Raw genomic sequence first — 19,780 nt, forward strand, 5'->3', positions numbered from 1 at the left:
TTTGAACTTAATGCGATGCTCTACCTGCAGGGTTTCTTTTTCTCCTTTTTCTCTTCCAAAACAGGCAGCTATCTTGCTTGCAGAATGACTCACCTTAGTTTGTGTCACTTCTATGTGCAATTATGACTTTTTTTTCCAGGACATTAATGCTCTGATTCATGCTCTATAGTGACAGATTGAAAAGAGAAGAGCAAAAAAAAGATTACTCAAATTCACAACTGGGTTGTAAACACTTAGCGAAGTCCTGCTTTCATCTAGCATTTCATTTGAATTCTTTCACAGTTAACTTTCACACTATCACCTGAGTTTATGTGGATTCGCAGCTGCAAAGCAGGTGTTAGCCAACTATTGCCTCCTATCATCTCTTCAACAGTACTGCAATCTCTCCATTTGGGGGGTCATCACATCAAATCCTTTCTGAATATATTCTAGAATGAGTGGATTAATGTATATGGTTAATTCTCCACTTCAAGGAGTTACCATCTTCCCTCAAAGCAATCAGTTCACTTTAAAGAATACAATTATGGTTACACTCAAAGAGATGTCACAAAAGGAACAAAGAATGGGGTTGAGAGAAGTTTAAGTGCATGCTAGTACAAATGTTTTAAATAATAATTTTTAGAATGAAACAGTAGAGGACACTTCAGAGGAAAAGCTTCTGGTGTAGTCACATAAAATGCCTATTTATGGAGCCTTTTGAGCAACCTTGTTCTCCCTCTCCCGGACTACTCTTCTTCTTCTTCTTCTTCTTCTTCTTCTTCTTCTTCTTCTTCTTCTTCTTCTTCTTCTTCTTCTTCTTCTTCTTCTTCTTCTTCTTCTTCTTCTTCCTCTTCCTCTTCCTCTTCCTCTTCCTCTTCCTCTTCTCTTCCTCCTCCTCCTCCTCCTCCTCCTCTGCTTCTTTCTTCTTTCTTCTTCTTGCTTCTGCTTCTTCTCCTCCTCCTCCTCTAATTCCTCTCACAAAGCAAGAAAAAAAGTACAACCAATCTGTGTACACAATCTAGTCCCATCCTTTGGCATGTTTATTCCACCCTTGGCCTTCCCAAAATTAAGTGTGCTCTCCTACCTTTGAAAGGTTGCCCAACCCTATTTTCAGGTAAGGAATCAAGTGGCAGCCAGACTCAACCAAGCCAGTGGAAGATCTCATTACCATTTCCCAGCCTCCTGAAATGGAGAACAGGGGGAAATCAAAAGCTAATTAATAATAATAAAAAGCAACATGACTAGGTTCACCTAACATGCTGCAAGGGTTCGAGATTTCTAACATGCTGCAGTTGGAGGTTTCAGATATGAATTTTTCAGCTGTACTTGGAAATGCCAGAGACAGAACAGGGAATGTTTTGCAGATAAAGCAAGAAGAGATCTTTCTATATTAGAAGTGAGCCACCTTTGACCCCTGTATAGGACCATTTAATTTGTATGGGCCATCAAATCCTCCTAGACAGGATGGCTTCATGTTTCTTGCATTATTATCTGTCCTGTAAACCTTTAATTCTTAATATTACAATCCCCATTTTTAGCTTTCTTATCCCAACTCAATCATATGAAACCACTCCTCTCCCCCCACCCCCACTCTGGAACACTGGAATCACGGAACCAGGCTTGCCAATTCCAACAGGGATAACTACAAACTAAAAAGTTTCTCTAGACCTTGGAAGCTCAGACTGAGAGTTCTGTTACTTTCATCAATTCTTATTTTCCCATCATGGCAACTACTGCTTGCTACTTTCCCCACTGAGTGATTCTTGAACCTGGACCAAGGATGACAGAAGGCTCTCCAAAAGCTACCACTTCTGAGCTGTTACTCCCCACCTACATCCCTCTTGTGCTATTGGCCTGAAACATATATATAACTAACCACTGTTGAATTTGTTTTCTGTTCCTGTCAATCATCAGGAGTTGATTCTTGCTTGCCAACCCATCCATTTGGCTCTGGTTGCTGTGTTGCAAACAATATGAATATTGCAGCACTGAAGGTTAGCCATTAACGATAGTTTCTCTCAAAGCCTCCAAGTTTGTCAACAAAGCAAATGTCACTCAATGCAGTTCCCCACAATTTGGAGTCAGAAGAATGCCAAAAATGAAACGTTTCTCAGCAAATGAGAAGTAATTGTGTTAGCAAACACAGGGAGGCCTGTCTTGAATAACTGACTACATTTTCTCAAGGCAAATTATACAGAAAGTGAGTCGCTGATTATTCCTCTTAAATAAAGGAATGTAAGAGGGAAAAGAAAACAATAAAATGGCAATGAAGTGAAGCTAAAGAGTGCTTTATGTTAGCCCATTTGTGCTACTCAAGGTTGGAGCATGCACATCACGAATTTATTTATTTATTATTTATCAAATTTAGATACTGCCTATCCCATCTAAGAGTGACTTTGTGAGGTGTACAACTACAACATAAAAACCATAAAAATTACATCAACTAAAAGAGCCAGGTGAAAACAAGAATATTAGAGTCAAAAGGAAGGGATGGGGGAATTTTAAGGCACTAACCACCACCAGGATTCTGCCCCACTCTGTGAGACCCATGGGAATTGGCAGAGCCAAGTCATCAAACACTTTCAAACTGCCGGGAAATTAGAATAGAATATAATTTATTGGCCAAGTGTGATTGGACACACAAGGAATTTGTCTTGGTGCATATGCTCTCAGTGTACATAAAAGAAAAGATACGTTCATCAAGGTACAACATTTACAACACAATTGATGGTCAATATATCAATATAAATCATAAGGATTGCCAGCAACAAGTTATAGTCATACAGTCATAAGTGGAAAGAGATTGGTGGTGGGAACTATGAAACGATTAATAGTAGTGCAGATTCAGTAAATAGTCTGACAGTGTTGAGGGAATTATTTGTTTAGCAGAGTGATGGCCTTCGGGGAAAAACTGTTCTTGTGTCTAGTTGTTCTGGTGTGCAGTGCTCTATAGCGTCGTTTTGAGGGTAGGAGTTGAAACAGTTTATGTCCAGGATGCGAGGGATCTGCAAATATTTTCACGGCCCTCTTCTTGATTCGTGCAGTATACAGGTCCTCAATGGAAGGCAGGTTGGTAGCAATTATTTTTTCTGCAGTTCTAATTATCCTCTGAAGTCTGTGTTTTTCTTGTTGGGTTGCAGAACCGAACCAGACAGTTATAGAGGTGCAAATGACAGACTCAATAATTCCTCTGTAGAATTGGATCAGCAGCTCCTTGGGCAGTTTGAGCTTACTGAGTTGGCGCAGAAAGAACATTCTTTGTTGTCCTTTTTTAATGATGTTTTTGATGTTAGCTGTCCATTTGAGATCTTGCGATATGATAGAACCCAGAAATTTGAAGGTTTCTACTGTTGATACTGTGTTGTCAAGTATTGTGAGAGGTGGAAGTATGGAAGGGTTTTTCCTAAAGTCTACCACCATTTCTACGGTTTTGTGTGTTCAGTTCCAGATTGTTTTGGTTGCACCACAAGGCTAGTCGTTCGACCTCTCGTCTATATGCGGATTCGTCATTGTCTCGAATGAGACCAATCACTGTTGTGTCATCTGCGAACTTCAGTAGCTTAACAAATGGATCATTGGAGATGCAGTCATTGGTATACAGAGAAGAGAAGTGGGAGAGCACACAGCCTTGGGGGCCCCTGTGCTAATTGTACAGGTATCTGATGTGATCTTGCTTAGCTTCACCTGCTGCTTCCTGTTTGTTAGGAAGCTTGTGATCCACTTACAAGTCTGTTCCGGTACCTGTAGCTGGTTTAGCTTAGTTAGAAGAATGTCTGGAATGATGGTATTGAATGCTGAACTAAAGTCTACCAAAAGGACCCTTGCATAGGTCTTTGGAGACTCAAGATGTTGTAGGATGTAGTGCAAAGCCATATTAACAGCATCATCTGTTGATCTATTTGCTCGGTATGCAAATTGCAAGGGGTCTAACAGCGGATCCGTGATGGTTTTCAGGTAGGAAAGCACTAGCCTTTCAAAGGTTTTCATGACTACAGATGTTAAAGCAACTGGTCTGTAGTCATTCAGTTCCTTGATGGTGGGCTTCTTTGGCACTGGGATGATGGTAGAGCGTTTGAAGCAAGAAGGAACATAGCACATCTCTAGTGATTTATTGAAAATATGGGTGAAGATGGGGGCCAATTGGTCAGCACAGACTTTTAAGCAAGAAGGAGTTATCTTGTCTGGGCCTGGAGCTTTTCCTGGCTTTTGTCTGTGAAATAGGTCCTGCACTTCCTTTTCTGTGATCACTAGGGGTTGTGAACCCAATGAAATGGGGTCAGTTGTAGGAGGCTTGGCTGTTGTTGGTGTGTCTGAGATGGGGGTTGTGGAGATAGGTGGCTATAGTTTCCTTTCAAACCTGCAGTAAAACTCATTCAGGTCATCTGCCAGTTGTTGATTACCTTCAGCCTGGGAAGGAGGTTTGCCATAGCCGGTGATATTTTTAAGAGTTTTCCACATGTTTGCTGGTTCATTTGCTGAAAACTGATTCTTTAGCTTTTCAGAGTAGCTTCTTTTTGCTGCTCTGATCTCCCTTGTTAGTGCATTTCTGGCCTCCTCCTTTCTTTTTACCAGATGTTTCTGGAATCCTGTTCAGACCGGATCGGGTGAGTAAGTAGCAGAAATTGGGGCTAGTTCGCTGAACCGGGAGCAATGGCTGGCCGGCCACTCCCCCAAACCGGTCCATGGCAGGCGGATGTCTACAGCTGACAACTATAATGAATATGTCCATCTGCCCTCCCAAAGCACCACCGCGGCGAACAAAACAACCCCATTGCTCCACGCCTCTTCCTGCAGCCAAACGTGCCCAGCCATGCTTGCCCTCAAATGGGCTGTGCATGGGGCGCTTGGAGAGCAAGCTAGCAAGAGAGCTCTCCAACCTCTGTTTTTGTGTGTGCGTGCGTGCGTGTGAGGGAGGGAGGGAGTGATCTGAAGCCGAGCCACCCAAACTTCTGGCAGAGGTATGGGCGGCTTCTGAGCAGCCCTGAATCAGCCAGCTCCACCTGACTTATTCCCTGAGTCTCGCCGTTCTCCTTGCCCCACCCCACCCCACCCCACTCAAGCAGCAGCTTCCCTGCTCAACTCCACCTGAGAAGAAATGTTGCTGCTTGAGGGTGGGGGGGGAGCGAGGGTGGTGGTGGGGGAGCGAGAACAGCGAGACTCAGGGGATAGGTCAGGTGGAGCTGGCTGATTCAGACCTGCTCAGAAGCTGCCCCAACCCCTACCAGAAGTTTGGGTGGCTCGGCTTCAGATCGCTCCCTCCCTCCCTCACACACATGCACGCACAAAAACAGAGCGAGCAAGCAAGAGAGCTCTCCAACCTTTTTACTTCTCTGCTTCTCTCCGGATGCTGGTGCGGGCACCAGCTTGTTGGGGCTGAGCAGGGAAGCTGCTGCTTGATGGGATGGGGGGCGAGGAGAATGGTGAGACTCGGGGTAGGTCAGGTGGAGCTGGCTGACTCAGGGCTGCTCAGAAGCCGCCCCCATTGCTGCGAGAAGTTTGGGTGGCTCGGCTTCAGATAGCTCCCTCCCTCATACACACAACACAAACAGAGGTTGGAGAGCTCTCTTGCTCGCTCTTTCTCCAAGCGCCCCATGCACAGCCCATTTGAGGAAAGGGCACACACGGATGGGCACATTTGGCTGCAGGAGAAGGCCCGGGTGGAAGGCAGCTTTTTCTGCAACATCCCCCTCCCCTCTTTGGATCGTCCTGCAAGTTGGAAGCTGTGCCTTTGCAGAAACGGGGTGAGCGGTTTGTATAGAGGATTGGCGGGAGAATGCGCAGCCCTCCTGGATGAAGAGCAGGGCAAGAGAAGGCTTCAAAGTTTGCTTGGGCACTTGAGAGGGAAACTCAAAGCGTTGGGGGCTTCAGAAAGGCAGAATGTGCTTTTGTGCAGCCCCTGGCTTCTGTGGCATTCTGTGAAAGACAGAATGTGCTTCTGTATCACAATGTGGAGCTCCTGGCTCTAGCAGTGAGTGACATGAATGACATCAAGTTGGCCACGCCCACCCAGTCACATAACCACCACCACACCCACAGAACCGGTAGCAAAAAAAAATAGATTTCACCCCTGGACTGGATGGTCCTGCTTGCTCCTATTTTGGATCCCATCTGCTGAAGAATTTCAGCTGGCAGACTCTAAGGGAAGAGACTTCTGTGCTGTGGCCCTCCCTTTGGAATGTTCTCTTCATGAGGATAAGATCAAGCCTCACACTCCTGGCCTTCCATAAGAGCCTTAAAACCTGGTTCTGCTTGTTGGCCTGGGCCCCTGATAGGAGCCCTCTATGCTAGGGGTGGCTGATGAGGTAGAGAGAATAACCCCACCAGTAGTGGTTTTCACTTACCTTCGCTACCAATTCGGAACCGTGAGCATGCATGCATACTTGCTTTGCTCGTGCATGGTGCTTCTGCACATGAGCAGAACCTTCTACTCAAGCGCAGAGCGTCCGTGATGATGTCTGGGCGGTTGGGCAGAGTCTCCCACTGCTGTGTTACCAGTTCAGGCGAACTGGTAGAACCCCACCACTGATCCCCACCCTGCTCATCACCTGTCCTCTTGGTTTTTAGTCACTATTTCATCTTTTTTTATAATTGCCTTGTGTTGTCTTTTTATTATGCTGTAAGCTGCTCAGAGTTGTTGTAACCGTGAAATGGATGTCATATAAATTTAAGAAATAAACAATAAATATGTGTTGTAGGATAAGTTTCCATAGATTCTCTTTGTTTCCTTTGGATGAACAAGAATCATATAAGATGAGGGCCTTGAAAATGAAAGTTCTCTGTTCAAATCCTCATTCACCCTCTACCAAGGATCATAGAAATACTCTTCTAAAACACTAAAAAATAAAAGCTCAGACAAAATAGTGTTTGTTTTTAATACATCAACTATCTCCTTGTTATATATCTCCTAGGTTTTCTTTTCCTCTTCTGTTCCTTGTAACAGCCAACTTGTATTTAGTATCTGCTAAACATTCTGAAGTCCTTCTGGATATTTGGAACTCGTGCTGATCTACAGTATCCCTGTGTTCTTACTCCAATTATTCCCTACCTACAACATAGTGGAATTTTTCCCAATGTGCTAATGTCTCTCTTTGGGGGATATAGCTTGTTGTTTGGATCATGGTGACAACTTGTTCTAAGATGGAAATGTAATTTACTGGATGTCCTTCAATCAGTCATGCTATCGTCTACTTTTCTAGACCTTTTCTAGGATAAAAATGGTTTCATTATTATATGTACTGTATTACCCTGTTCCTTGAAAGAGGAGAGGTATAGATTTTTTAAAAAATAAAATAAACTCCTATATAAGTTGCACACTGCTGAACTTTTTCCATCAATGATTAAATATATAGCTTTTGAATATTTGATAATATTGAAAGATGAGCTGTATTCCTGCTATTATTATGCTAATGCCATTGTTATTCTTGTTTTTTTCCCCTTATGACATAGCCTAAATGACCTTAAAATTGTATATTTCCTGCCTCTTACACAACAAATTTAAAAAAAATCTATAAATAATTTTACATGTTTTGCTTTAAGGAAAATCTAGAAGGTACAATATTACAAAATTTAGAATAACATTTGTTAAGATATGGGAATAATAATTTGAAATGTAAATAAGAGCTGGAAAGAAAATGCCTTTGTATGTTTTTTAAACTCTTAATTATTTAAAAGTCTCTCCCAACATAAATTATTATACCGGTGGAATAAAGAAAACTAAGCATAATCAGGATAGAATTGTTGCGGGAAAGTACTGTGGTTTCCACTTTGTTTCATTCCTTGAGGAATCCTAGGAATTGTTAAAGGATTATTTTTCACCTGGGCTAAATGGCTGGATAACTAGCTACAATACATAATAGAGTTTATTCATGGTACTCTGCAACCTTGGTTGTTTCCTTGCAGTTTTATCACCCAAACTAGATAACATCATCAGTGCTAACTGGGAGTGGGGTTTGCTCTCATTTTATACTCTAGTGGCTTAATCTGTCACTATTGCTAGGACTTGGTTTGGTCTAAAAAAGTGACAGTTTGAAACTATAGAATAGAATAGAATAGAATAGAATAGAATAGAATTTTTTATTGGCCAAGTGTGATTGGACACACAAGGAATTTGTCTTGGTGCATATGCTCTCAGTGTACATAAAAGAAAAGATACGTTCATCAAGGTACAACATTTACAACACAATTGATGGTCAATATATCAATATAAATCATAAGGATTGCCAGCAACAAGTTATAGTCATACAGTCATAAGTGGAAAGAGATTGGTGATGGGAACTATGAAATGATTAATAGTAGTGCAGATTCAGTAAATAGTCTGACAGTGTTGAGGGAATTATTTGTTTAGCAGAGTGATGGTTAAGTCTGTTCATGTGTTGTGAAATTAAAGAGTTTTCACCAGGTCTTCTGACTGCTAGATGGTCTTCATGGATGTGCTCTGCTAGTCTTATCCCAGTTTGTCCTACATTGAGGTTGTTGCAGTCATTACACTGTATGTTGTATTCACTCCTGTTTTTTTTCCTATTCTTTTGAGGCCACTAAGTCTTTTCTTATGATGTTTTGGAGGGCTTTAGTTGGTTGGTGGACTGTGCTGATGCCATATGGTTGTAATAGTCTATTAGCGGTTTCTGAGATGTTTTTGATGTATGGCAATGTTATCTTTTTTACAGTTTGTGTTGGTTGTGCTATATTGGGTTGAGTAGGCCCTTTTTGATTCAGCTGATATAGGTGATCTGTTTTCTAACATTCAGAGTAGCTTCTGTGTGTTTGTGCTCAACTAAATAATGTCCTTACACAGCTTCTCTTGTAGAAGTTTGAGTTATTACTTTGGTAGTGGAGCACTTGGTTGGTGTGGGTGGTTTTTCAGTAGACTTGTGTTTCTAATTTGCCATCACAGTCCCTGATGATAAGAATATCCAGGAAGGGTAGCATCTTTTTCTTTTCTTCTTCCCTTGTGAATTTGGTTCCTTTGAAGACATTGATGATTTCATGAGTATTCTCTAGCGGAGTTTGTTCTCTAGCCACTGGAATATAAAATGAGAGCAAATCCTACTCTGGACTAGCATTACTGATTTTACCTACTTTGAGTAATGAAACATCTGCAAAAAAAACAACCACCACCAAGCTTGGAGAATATCAAGGACCCCTCATTTCAACACTGAGCTACAAACATTTCATCTATCAGAATTTATAAGCCTAATAGTTGTCCAACCCTGATGGAATGGCACAAACAGTAGGAAAATCAGATACAAAACATCTATCAGTATGCAAAGAAAATTTTATTAATTTTAGGATCTTATCTTTTTCTTTTATAGCTCCAATGAATCCGCATTTACGTAAGTATTGGAAATATCTTGTTGCTATATAAATTAAATTTAGATCTTTCTTGCTATTTATACAGACTCTGTATACAGTGCAAGGGGGAATAATATATCAGTATACTGTATAATATAAACTTGGGACTTCACAATATAAATTGTGAAAAGATATAAAGGAACAAAAGGAGAGATTGAAAAAAGAAAGAACAATAACAAAGCCCAGACAAGGGATGAATGAAAGCTCCAAACACTTCTTCAGATCCTTATTTTTCCTTTCATCTGGGGAGGAAGAGAAAGCTGGAAGCCACACTTTTAATATTTTTGGCCTACTAGAACAACAGAGAGTATGAACAATGATGTTATTATGTCAATCAAATGGATGGTATAGAATTTAGGGGTGGTCATGTAGAAGGAGAGTTTTAGATGATAAGAATGGTATTTAAGGCATGTACTTTTCCCATTAAGTCTCTCTAATAAGAAAAATCTATTTGGTTTCTGTAGGATTTTTGAAGTTGGTACCTTAAGTCTCTGCAAATAAGGCATCCACGTTGCCACTTTAGAATTCCTCCTTCTCTTACTCAAGTGAGAACATTTGTTGTAGAGGTTCTCCTGGGATGCAAACATATTTTTGGGGGCCGTACATATCATTTTCAGAGACTAAAGCTGCCCATCACTAGATTAGGACTGAAAGCAAAGATTTAACCGGATATGTACACTGTTTTCCCAAAAGTAACACCTATCCCAAAAAGAAGCACTAGCATGTTTTACATGTGTGCCTAATATAAGCCCTACCCCCAAAAGAAACCTTACTTAAGAGCCTACACAGTGGCTGCCCACTCATTCTTTCTGGTTGCTCGTAGTGCTATGGCCACGAGGTGAGGCAGAGGGAAGGGAGCTGCCCCACACACCCTGCTCCAGGCCATCCATGCCCTGATATCTGCCTCATAGTGGCAGCACCAGCAGCCTATGTGGCCACAATGGAGCAGGAGGCCGAGTGGTATGTTAGGGTGCCTGTGAGGTGAAGATTAGGGTGTTCGGGTGCCTGTGAGGCGAGGCAGATGTCAGGATGTGAGTGGCCTGGCTGTGAGTTACAAGGCAGGTGCTGGGATGTGAGGGCCCCTGAGGTAAGCCAGTGTGGGGCTCGTGGGGCAACTCCACTCCTCACCTTGTGGCGGCAGCATGCCACACAGCCTCCTTCCCTGCCTCAGGCGACCAGAAGAAGTGGCCCTCCTGTAGGGGGGGAAATAAGACATCCCCAGAAAATAAGCCCTAAGTGTTTATTTCGGGCCCCAAAAGAAAATAAGACTGGTTTTATTTTCAGGGAAACATGGGTAGATAGGATGACTGACAGCTCATGAAAGTTATCAAATGACTTCCTTGCTCTATAGTGCCTCCTTCCAAATGTCTGATGAATCCAAAGGAGGAAATAACTAGAGGCCCTGATCCACCTAGTTATAGTCTAAACTTGTTGGTTAAAAGATAAAGAGCAGGGATAGACAATGTGTGTTCCTTCCAAATGTTCGTCCCCAATTCCTATCAGTTTTAGCCAGAATGGCCAGGGATAAAAAATAGTGGACTTTGCAAGACAACTTCCAGAAGACCATTTTGTCCATTCTCTCTTTGAAGTTATTATTCATTTGCACTCACATAGAGGTCACCTTGAGGTTAAGACTAAGTTTTGCAAATATTCCTGAATTCAGGCAAAATCTCTAGTAAGCTCACAACTGTTTTTTTATATTTCCGCAATTATATCATTCCTACTGTTTCAATAGAAAGATAATTTAATACCGTTCTTTTCAGAAAATCTACAATGGGTGCTGACTCCTTAGCTGTTTAATAACTTCCCCATTCTAATCCAGTTTGGGGCTCACATCCTAAAGTTAAATTTGACCATATTTATGAAGAGACTCATACCAAACATTTCCCTGCTAGTTGTATTAAAATGCTTTCTTATCTCCCTTGATGCTACTGATCCAACATGTGTCTAACTCAATTGTAGCACTTCAATGATAGCTAAATTTTCATAGGTGCCTCAATTTAATTTAAGAGAATTAACTTGGATTTCTGCTACTGTCACAAGTAGTTATGAAGCTTTAAGATTTTTATTGTTTTATTTATTGTTTATTTTTAACCATCTTGATCACCGTTTAATCGCTTGGAGTGGGCTACTTAACAAATAATTCCATGTTTATAAAGTCTAAACTGGAACATTGTGATTACAAAGTAGTTTTCTGAAGAAGAAGAAGAAGAAGAAAGCTTAAAGCCTTTCTAAACTGGTAACTTGAAATGATTATTTGTATGAACATGTGATTGATCTGTTGACAGGAGAATTCCACTGTGGCTTCGAAGATGGCAACATTTGTTTATTCACCCAGGACGAAAAGGACAACTTTGATTGGACAAGACAAAACATTGTCCTTCGAGACACAAAATACACCCCAAACACGGGACCCAATGCTGACCGGTCAGGTTCCAAGGAAGGTAGAGTGTAACTCTCAGCTGGGTTTTGCAATGAAAAATAGGATATCCCTTTCAACAATCAATAATCTATTTCTGATTCTGCCCGTATATCAGACTCTTTACTCTTATTTGAGAACAAGCCAGAGATAAGCCTGTAAATCTGAGCCTAAGTTTTCCATTTTGTTCAAACTTAGAAACTATAGTTACCTGCTTCAGAATGTGGACATTTACTAAAATAACATCAAACATTAAACTAAAGCTATAATGGCTGATCTCAAAAAAGCTAAGCAGGCTCAGGTATGGCTAGTGTTTGAATGGAATAGTTTAAAAAAATCTTGGAAATTGGCAAATAGTGAAATACTTCCATATTAATTGTAAAGAAAGTATCTTATTATACTTGGATAGTGACCAAAACATAGGAAAGAAATGTGAGTCTTTACCTTTTTAACATTTATTGATAAAGTGATTTTATTGATCTAATTTCTAAAAAGAGACTATTCCACAAAGTAGGCAGAAAGTAGGAACATAGTATCTGTGGTCCTTCACCAACACACACAACATCACACAAAAATGAGGAATGATTGTCAGCTTTTCCAGGGGTTTTGTAAGTGTCATGGATTGATTCTGGTATGAAAAAGTGGTCTATAAGTACTTCATATAGTACATAAATAAAACATTAAAGAAAAAAAATTTAAAATGGTAGATTCCCTTCTGTTTAATTTGTACCTGTCTGTGCTTCCTGATTCTTTTCTATATTTTGTAAGTTCTGTTATACATAAGCTACACTGATTTAATATTAGTCATATAAATAGTAGGGGTACAAACATCTGCCCTTGACAGATCAACCTTTGAAACAGCTGTAGCAATTTGCTACAGGCAGGATCAGTTCATAGTAGAACTTAGACTTATATACTGCTTTACAGCACTTTACAGCCCTCTCTAAGCGGTTTACAGAGTCAGCATATTGCCCCCAACAATCTGGGTCTTCATTTTACACACTTCAAAGGATGGAAGGCTAAGTCAACCTTGCGCCTGGTGAGATTTGAATTGCCAAATTGCAGGCAGCCGGCAGTCAGCAGAAGTAGCCTGCACTACTACACTCTAACCACTGTGCCACCGTGGCTCATAATATTTCCAGAGAACTTGAAACTTGAGCTAAATAGCATTGTGACACTGAGGTCCTGTTTGAGGGTTTTCATAAGTATTGGGAAAAGTTTACTTATGTGCTTGTATTCTTAAGTCTGGGCACTGTTCTTCAGTCTCCAGAGAAAGATATTTCTCCTTGTTAAATGTGGCATATCACCATTTCATGTTATTTTTTTTCCCTTCTAGGATTTTTCATGTACATCGAAGCATCTAGTCCTAGAAAAGAAGGTGATAGAGCAAGACTCATTAGCCCAGTTTTTAGCATCCCTCCTAAAAACCCATATGGAACCACCAATACTGCGTATTGCTTCAGTTTCTATTACAACATGTATGGTCAACACATAGGTGAGTAATCATAATCTTTTATCGCTGTTGCAAATTTAAAAAAAAAAGTTAAAAGAGTTTCTTCATTTTCTTAAGATAGCAATCAGACTACTGTCTGCATGTCTGAGTCCCAGAAAATCATCTGAATGCTAATGAACTTCAGGAAAAAAAACTCAAATTGTTTTTGGGTCTGCTTCATCAGAGCCTGATTCAATTCAAGCCTCTACTGCAGAATCAGCCTTTGATTCTAGATGTTAGATACATATGAATTCAATACATATACCTTCTCATAAGATGCTTTTCTGTGATCTAAAGTCCAAACAGTTCTAGCATAAGAAATACCACATTATCACTGTAGCCCACAATACTTGGTTAATGATCTTCCTAATTACCCCAAAGGTCCCAAAAGACTTTTCCCAAATGCGGAAATCAAATTTCTTTATTTGGGGGAAGGTTTGAGGGTTTTAAAGGAAAATTAAGGCTGCAAGTCTTAGAGAAACTTAAGGGAACTTTGAGATCTTAGAAAACCCAACCTCCTTAACATTAATTGGTTTTCCCAAAGGAGTGAATGGCTTACAGAGCAAAATGTAATATTTTGCAAAGTTTAAGATGCCAATTTCAACCATCAAAAATGGAAAAAAAGAGGTATATATGGATGTCATAATTTTTAAAGTGGACTCCCCCCGCTGTAAGAAATTATACATTCCTTTTTCTAAGGTATTACTGAAGGATGTCACATCATTCTGTCAAGCAAGTCTTCCACCAAGTGCAACATACATTCATTTCTTCGTTTGTTCGTTCATTCATTCATTCATTCAATTTATATGGCCATCATTCTCAAACAAGTGTCTCTCAGCAACGAACAATCATAAATATCACCACACATTTGGCTTTTTTTTATTCTTTGGAAATTAATTATAATCTGTATTATCAGACCAGGGACCGCCATTAGATTAGGAAGAACTTTGACCAAAAACAATGTATATCCCATCAGAAAAATTTCATTTTAACTTTGCTTGGAGTCCTTCTTTCATCTTCTATAAGCTCAGTGTTTCTTCATTCAAGCTTGTTCAAAGATCCCTTTCAGACCTTGGCATCATTGGGGCTGATGGACCACCACCATATACATGAACATTCAGAGGGGAAATGAAAAATGTTGCTAAATGGGCATGTTCTTTTTAATGCATTTTTTGAGAATAGAACATTTCACCCCGAAATTGCACAGGCGGTCAGGTTGAGACTTTAAGCTTTCCTCAAATGTCCCCATAGATACATTTGGTTGAAGGACATATTCTGCAGCTATTGGAACTATTGGATGAAATTCTTTCTGATTTCAAAACGAAACAAACAACTTCAACTGTTGGTTATGCTGCTATTGCTGCTGTTTTTACATTATCCAAACTCACATCTTTTTTTAAAAAAAAAGAGTTCCATAAATTAGCACAACAGAAGTACTCCACTATAATAGAAAAATGGAATAAATTGACACTAGAGTTGAGGCAAAATCTCCTCCTTCACATGATGTAGGAAGAGACTGGAAACTTTTCTCTCCCTAGATTTTTATTAATATCGCTTAAGCTTTTGTGTTTTATGTCTCATACATTTTAGTGTTGTTTTTAATAGGGGTTTTCACTGTACCTTGTCAGCTGCCAAGATCCATTAAGGGAGTTGGTGTTATATAAATGTTTTATATAAATAAATATATACCCTGTAAAGAAATCAGGGCAGAGCTGATCATGGGAAACAAAACAAAAAAATCCCTGGTGTGTGTGCAGGAGGGTATTTGGGGGTGGTATTATAATACAATGTCAATGTACAGTTTATTCTGTATTTAAAAGATTTAAGTTGTATAATTAATGGTGAAAATCAACTCCCCCTGAGCTGACTGCATTTTTTCACATTCTGCCCACAACATAATTCTGTTTCGTTTTAGATGGTGGAGGTGGGGTGGTGTTATTTAATATCATTTATTGTCTCACATTGCTGGTAAAAGCAATTAGAGGGAATAAAGGTCAATTAAAAATAAGCCAAACAGAAATAAAAAGAAACCATAGCAGAAACTAGTTGCTGCATCAAGCCATAACACTGCAGAGTAATTCTCTATACATCATTCATGATCATTCTAGGAAACTAAATGATGATCATAAAGGACCAAAAGCACAACATGAAAAAGTGGTGGGAAATAGGCTGTTGCTGTCTTGCACTTGCCTCCTACTGTATTAGAAAGTACTTGGCTTTAAAAATAAGCCCATCTCTTTTTAATCTCAGATATGAAAATGCATTTCACCTAAAGACATTTTATGGTGCGTTGTGGAAATGTCTGCAAAGCCCTCTTAAATGTGGGAGGGAAGCAATTCAGTAATTGAGAGGCTCTGTTGGAGAGTGTCTTTCTTTCAATCTGAGGGTGGGAACATGAATGGTCAAGAGGATTGTCTTGAAAATAAAATCAGTGGGCAGAAAGCCATTGAAAGATTGATCGCCTTTGGAGATCCTTTAATGTTCAGGACAAAGGAGTTGGATTCTTTCTGCCAATATACTCGTGTCACTGAGAACTTTCATATCATAAATATATTTGTAACTAAGGCTTTCTACCCCTGTGCTATTTTTTTTTCAGTGCCTTGGTTGCATTTCTTATCATTAATAAGCTGAAGGTATCTCTAGTGTTATACTCCCCAGAACAAGTATAGGAGGCAGTGGTGGGTTTCTACCGGTTTGCCCTGGTTTGGGCAAACCAGTAGTGGTGATGGCAGGAGGCTCTGCCCACCTGCCCTGACATCATCACGGACGCTCTGTGCATGCGTTAAAGGTTCTGCGCAGGCTCAGAAGCACTGCGCACGAGCAAAGCAAGTGCGCACGCTCACACTTCCGAACCGGTAGCGAAGGTAAGTGGAACCCACTACTGATAGGAGGCAGTTGACTATCGTTGAAAATATTGCCTAAACCCAGACAGTGGATTAATTTAGCAACCAGGCTAAATCTTGCATGAATCTAGCCCTGAAGTCCCTTCAGATTTACCAACTGATTGTTTTGCCTCTTTCTTCAATATATATTGAAGAAAGCTAAATACAATCCTGGCAAACTAAAAGTTTTCCCATAAAACTAATTATTACTATGTCCCCATAGACAATAAATGAGTTATTATTTAATATATGTTTAAAGACTTTTTGCTACTTACATCATGGGTAATAGAAATAATGCTTTTTTTCCTTCTGTGGTTCATATACAACTCATAGGCTTATAGTTGCATAGTACAGTAGTTCTTGACTTATGAACAGTCACTTAGTGGAATGCCCACAAAATTTCTTATGACCTGATTTTGAACTTAAAATGTTCACGCATGCATTCACACACACACACACACACACACACACACACACACACACACACACACACATATCATGATCATCATCACATGATTACATTTTGGGCTCATGGCAACCGGCTTGTCTTTACAGCTATTTATAGCATCCTGTGATCACATGACCATGATTTTTGGTACTTTTTGCCCGTTTCCACCATTTACTTCCGGTTTCCACCTATTGAGGTAACAAAGATTCCATTAATAACTGTGCTGTTCACTTAATGACCATTCACTTTAAAAATGCTGCAAAAAGTATCATAAAATTGGGTCCGGTCACATATAACCTGCTTTACACCTGCAACAATTTACGTCCGTAATTCTGGACATAATGTCAGTCCTAATGTGAGGGCTGCCTATAATTGCAACTAATGCTGGGCAAAGAACTTCAATATTGTTTTTACAGTCTTTATTTCAAATGTTTCTCCTCTGAACATTCCTGACACACACACACTCCAAATATATCCAAATTCTACTCATGTTGGACTGTGTCCTTCCATATGTCTTGCAGAAGTCAGTGCTGCTCATTATATTTGCTCTAAAAGAGAGAAAGAACTTTCCCCCCTCCCCAAAGAAAATTATCTAAATGTCACAAATAAAATGCAGGAACGTACAAAGAACTCATATCTTGCCTACTTTGAATCATCACCTTGTCTTCCTCCATCCAAAAAGCTATTTGTAGCAGCCACCATTCTATTCCTTCTTAGAATATGTAATCCTCCTTTGTCAGGATCATATTCGATGCATGTAGCCTAGTGGATGGTGATTCATACAAGGTTACGCCAAACGAAATTTATTACGGTTGTTAAATTTAACAATAGAATTTTCTGGGGTAAAGCACAGGACTTGGAGGTGAGGCAGAGAACCCTCGGTGAAATGGAGCATCTTACTAAGGCCGTATTACAGTGACTCCCTTCGGTGGAACAGAAAAGCCAAACATTGCCAGCCCGTTGAAATGAGGCAAGCTCAGCATGCAGACTCAGAGCTCGCCACAGAGAGAGACAGCCAGCAAAGGAAGGCACAAAATGCCAGAACATTCCAGAGGCTTACATTATGCTAAAATCCATACTCCAGTGCCTCATTAAACTGACCTCATTTGGCTTTTGAATTTCGTATTTCTTTTTCTTTCTTTTTCTTTTCTTTTTTCTTTTGTTCCACATCTGCCAGTGTGTTTCAATCTCCTGATATTCTTGCTGTTTTCTTTGTTTTTCCTTAATTATGTATATATGTGTGTCTGTGCTCTTTTTTTTTTAAGGCACATTAAATGTTTATTTGCGGTTAAAAAGTCAGACTTCATCAGAAAATCCATTCTGGTCTACAAGTGGGAACAAAGGACAACATTGGTTTCAAGCCCGTGTAAATATACATCCAAATTCATCATTTCAGGTAAGAATAGATGATGGCTGTCCCATAAAAAGGATCAAAAGACTACCAGTAATCATAGTTTCACCATGTTTCTTAATGAAAAACTGATTTTATATTTTATGCACATGTGGTTTGTATGAAATCTGTAAAGTTGCACTAGATGTATGCAACTGTATGCAACTGTATGCAGCTGCCACATTGTAATAAATACAGTAAAATGTATTGTTAATGTTGTTCAACTAAAAATGTACATTCCCAGCAGAAACAAAACCTCAATCAATTCTGAGTGTTTCTATTTACATAATCTTTTTCCATGAAGAATTCCAAAATAGAGAACACTTCAATCAATGCAACCCGGCTCTCTGATGACATATAAAGATAGGTCTTTTATCAAGGCCTCTGTACCAGACAAAGTTGATGGGGCCAATGATGGATTTTAAAGATAAGCAGTGACACATTGAAATTGGGATTTTATCAGGATCTGTTAGGTCTAGAGAGCTGCGAATCTGTTGACATTTGTGCTTATCTGATGAGATGTACTGTCAAAATTGTCTTGGGCAAATCTATCAAATTTGATTTCATTCAGGGTTGTTGTTAAGTATTTTTGTTTCTTTCATTTTTCCAGTCTATTTCCACATCAGGTTTTTGTAAAAAATCCCCAGAACATCTGTATGCAGTTTGGGCTCTCCTCCTCCAAAAATACGTGCAGTTTTGCATACACTTTTCATTGTCTATGCCTTTTTGAAAACAATTTCCCCAAATGTAAAGCATTTTTGTGCACCCATTCCCTAATAGGAATATATTTCAATACATTATCTGAGTTGCAATTCAGAAAGGTATATAAATATTCAACTTAAGGCTGTATGTGTATATAGATCTGAGACATAACAACTGAGTAAATATACATTAAATGCAGTCTAAATGAGCTTCTCCCTTCCCTCTTGCAGTTAACCACTATCAGGCCTTGACTTAGTTTCACCTACCAAAACTGGATCTTCCAAAACAGGAGTGATCAGTAATCCATCTAAGTAACATTTCTGTGCCAGCACCCCAGTGCAGGAAGTGGGAGCAAAACGCTCATTCAAAGTAAGGCAGATAATGATAGGAGCAGCAGATAGTCTCACTGCCACTGCCTGGACTGACTTGGAAATATCCACCAGGAATATCTCCAGTAATTGCAGCATTTTTAGCACTCTTTTTTCTCTTACTTTTTGAACATCATTTTTCTCACTCACCATTTTTTTCTCTCTCTCTCTCTGAGAGAATGTTAATCATTCACATATATATAGCAGATGCTGCTACTGCAGTGGTTGTTGTTGTTATTATCATACAGGTAATCCTCAATTTATGACCACAATTGGGATTGGGATTGCAGTAGTAAGACATTGTGGTTGCCATTTCAGGCACCCATAAAACTAGACCCAATTTTTTTTCTGTTTTTATTGCTTTCCTTAAGTAAATCATGTGGGCCAAATCATGTGGTCATTTATCAAAACTATTCTCCCAATGGGTGTTTTTCTTTTGTTTTTTGGAAACTGGCAAAAAAGCTGAAAACCAAAAAACATAGTTAATTGCAGTCATATGACGGTGGGACATACAATCGGTTATAAATGCAAGCCAGTTGTCATGTATCCAAAATATTGTCATGCTGCTCAGGGATGGGCTTCAAAAAATTTAACAAGGGGTTCTCTGCCAGGTTGCTGGGTGGGCGGGGCCATCATTAGGACCGGGTTATTTACGGGACCGCCTGCTGCTACCAGCGACCTCCCATCGACCAGTGCACTCCCATAGGGAGGGTCTCCTCAGGGTGCCGTCAACCAGACAATGTCGGCTG

General features: G+C 39.8%; 1 protein-coding gene across 2 annotated transcripts in view; it reads left to right on the forward strand.

The window, feature by feature from the left end:
* Nucleotides 1-19,780, forward strand: part of MDGA2 (MAM domain containing glycosylphosphatidylinositol anchor 2) — a 732,231-nt gene that overhangs the window by 688,983 nt on the left and 23,468 nt on the right. For both annotated transcript variants that reach the window (XM_058163141.1, XM_058163142.1), the window contains 4 exons: nucleotides 9,291-9,311; nucleotides 11,619-11,774; nucleotides 13,086-13,244; nucleotides 17,837-17,967. In XM_058163141.1, coding sequence (XP_058019124.1) covers nucleotides 9,291-9,311; nucleotides 11,619-11,774; nucleotides 13,086-13,244; nucleotides 17,837-17,967 — 467 coding nt within the window. The remainder of the gene's footprint in view (nucleotides 1-9,290; nucleotides 9,312-11,618; nucleotides 11,775-13,085; nucleotides 13,245-17,836; nucleotides 17,968-19,780) is intronic.

The sequence above is a fragment of the Ahaetulla prasina genome, chromosome 1 (genome assembly GCF_028640845.1).
Source record: "Ahaetulla prasina isolate Xishuangbanna chromosome 1, ASM2864084v1, whole genome shotgun sequence".
NCBI classification, from domain to species: Eukaryota; Metazoa; Chordata; class Lepidosauria; order Squamata; family Colubridae; genus Ahaetulla; species Ahaetulla prasina.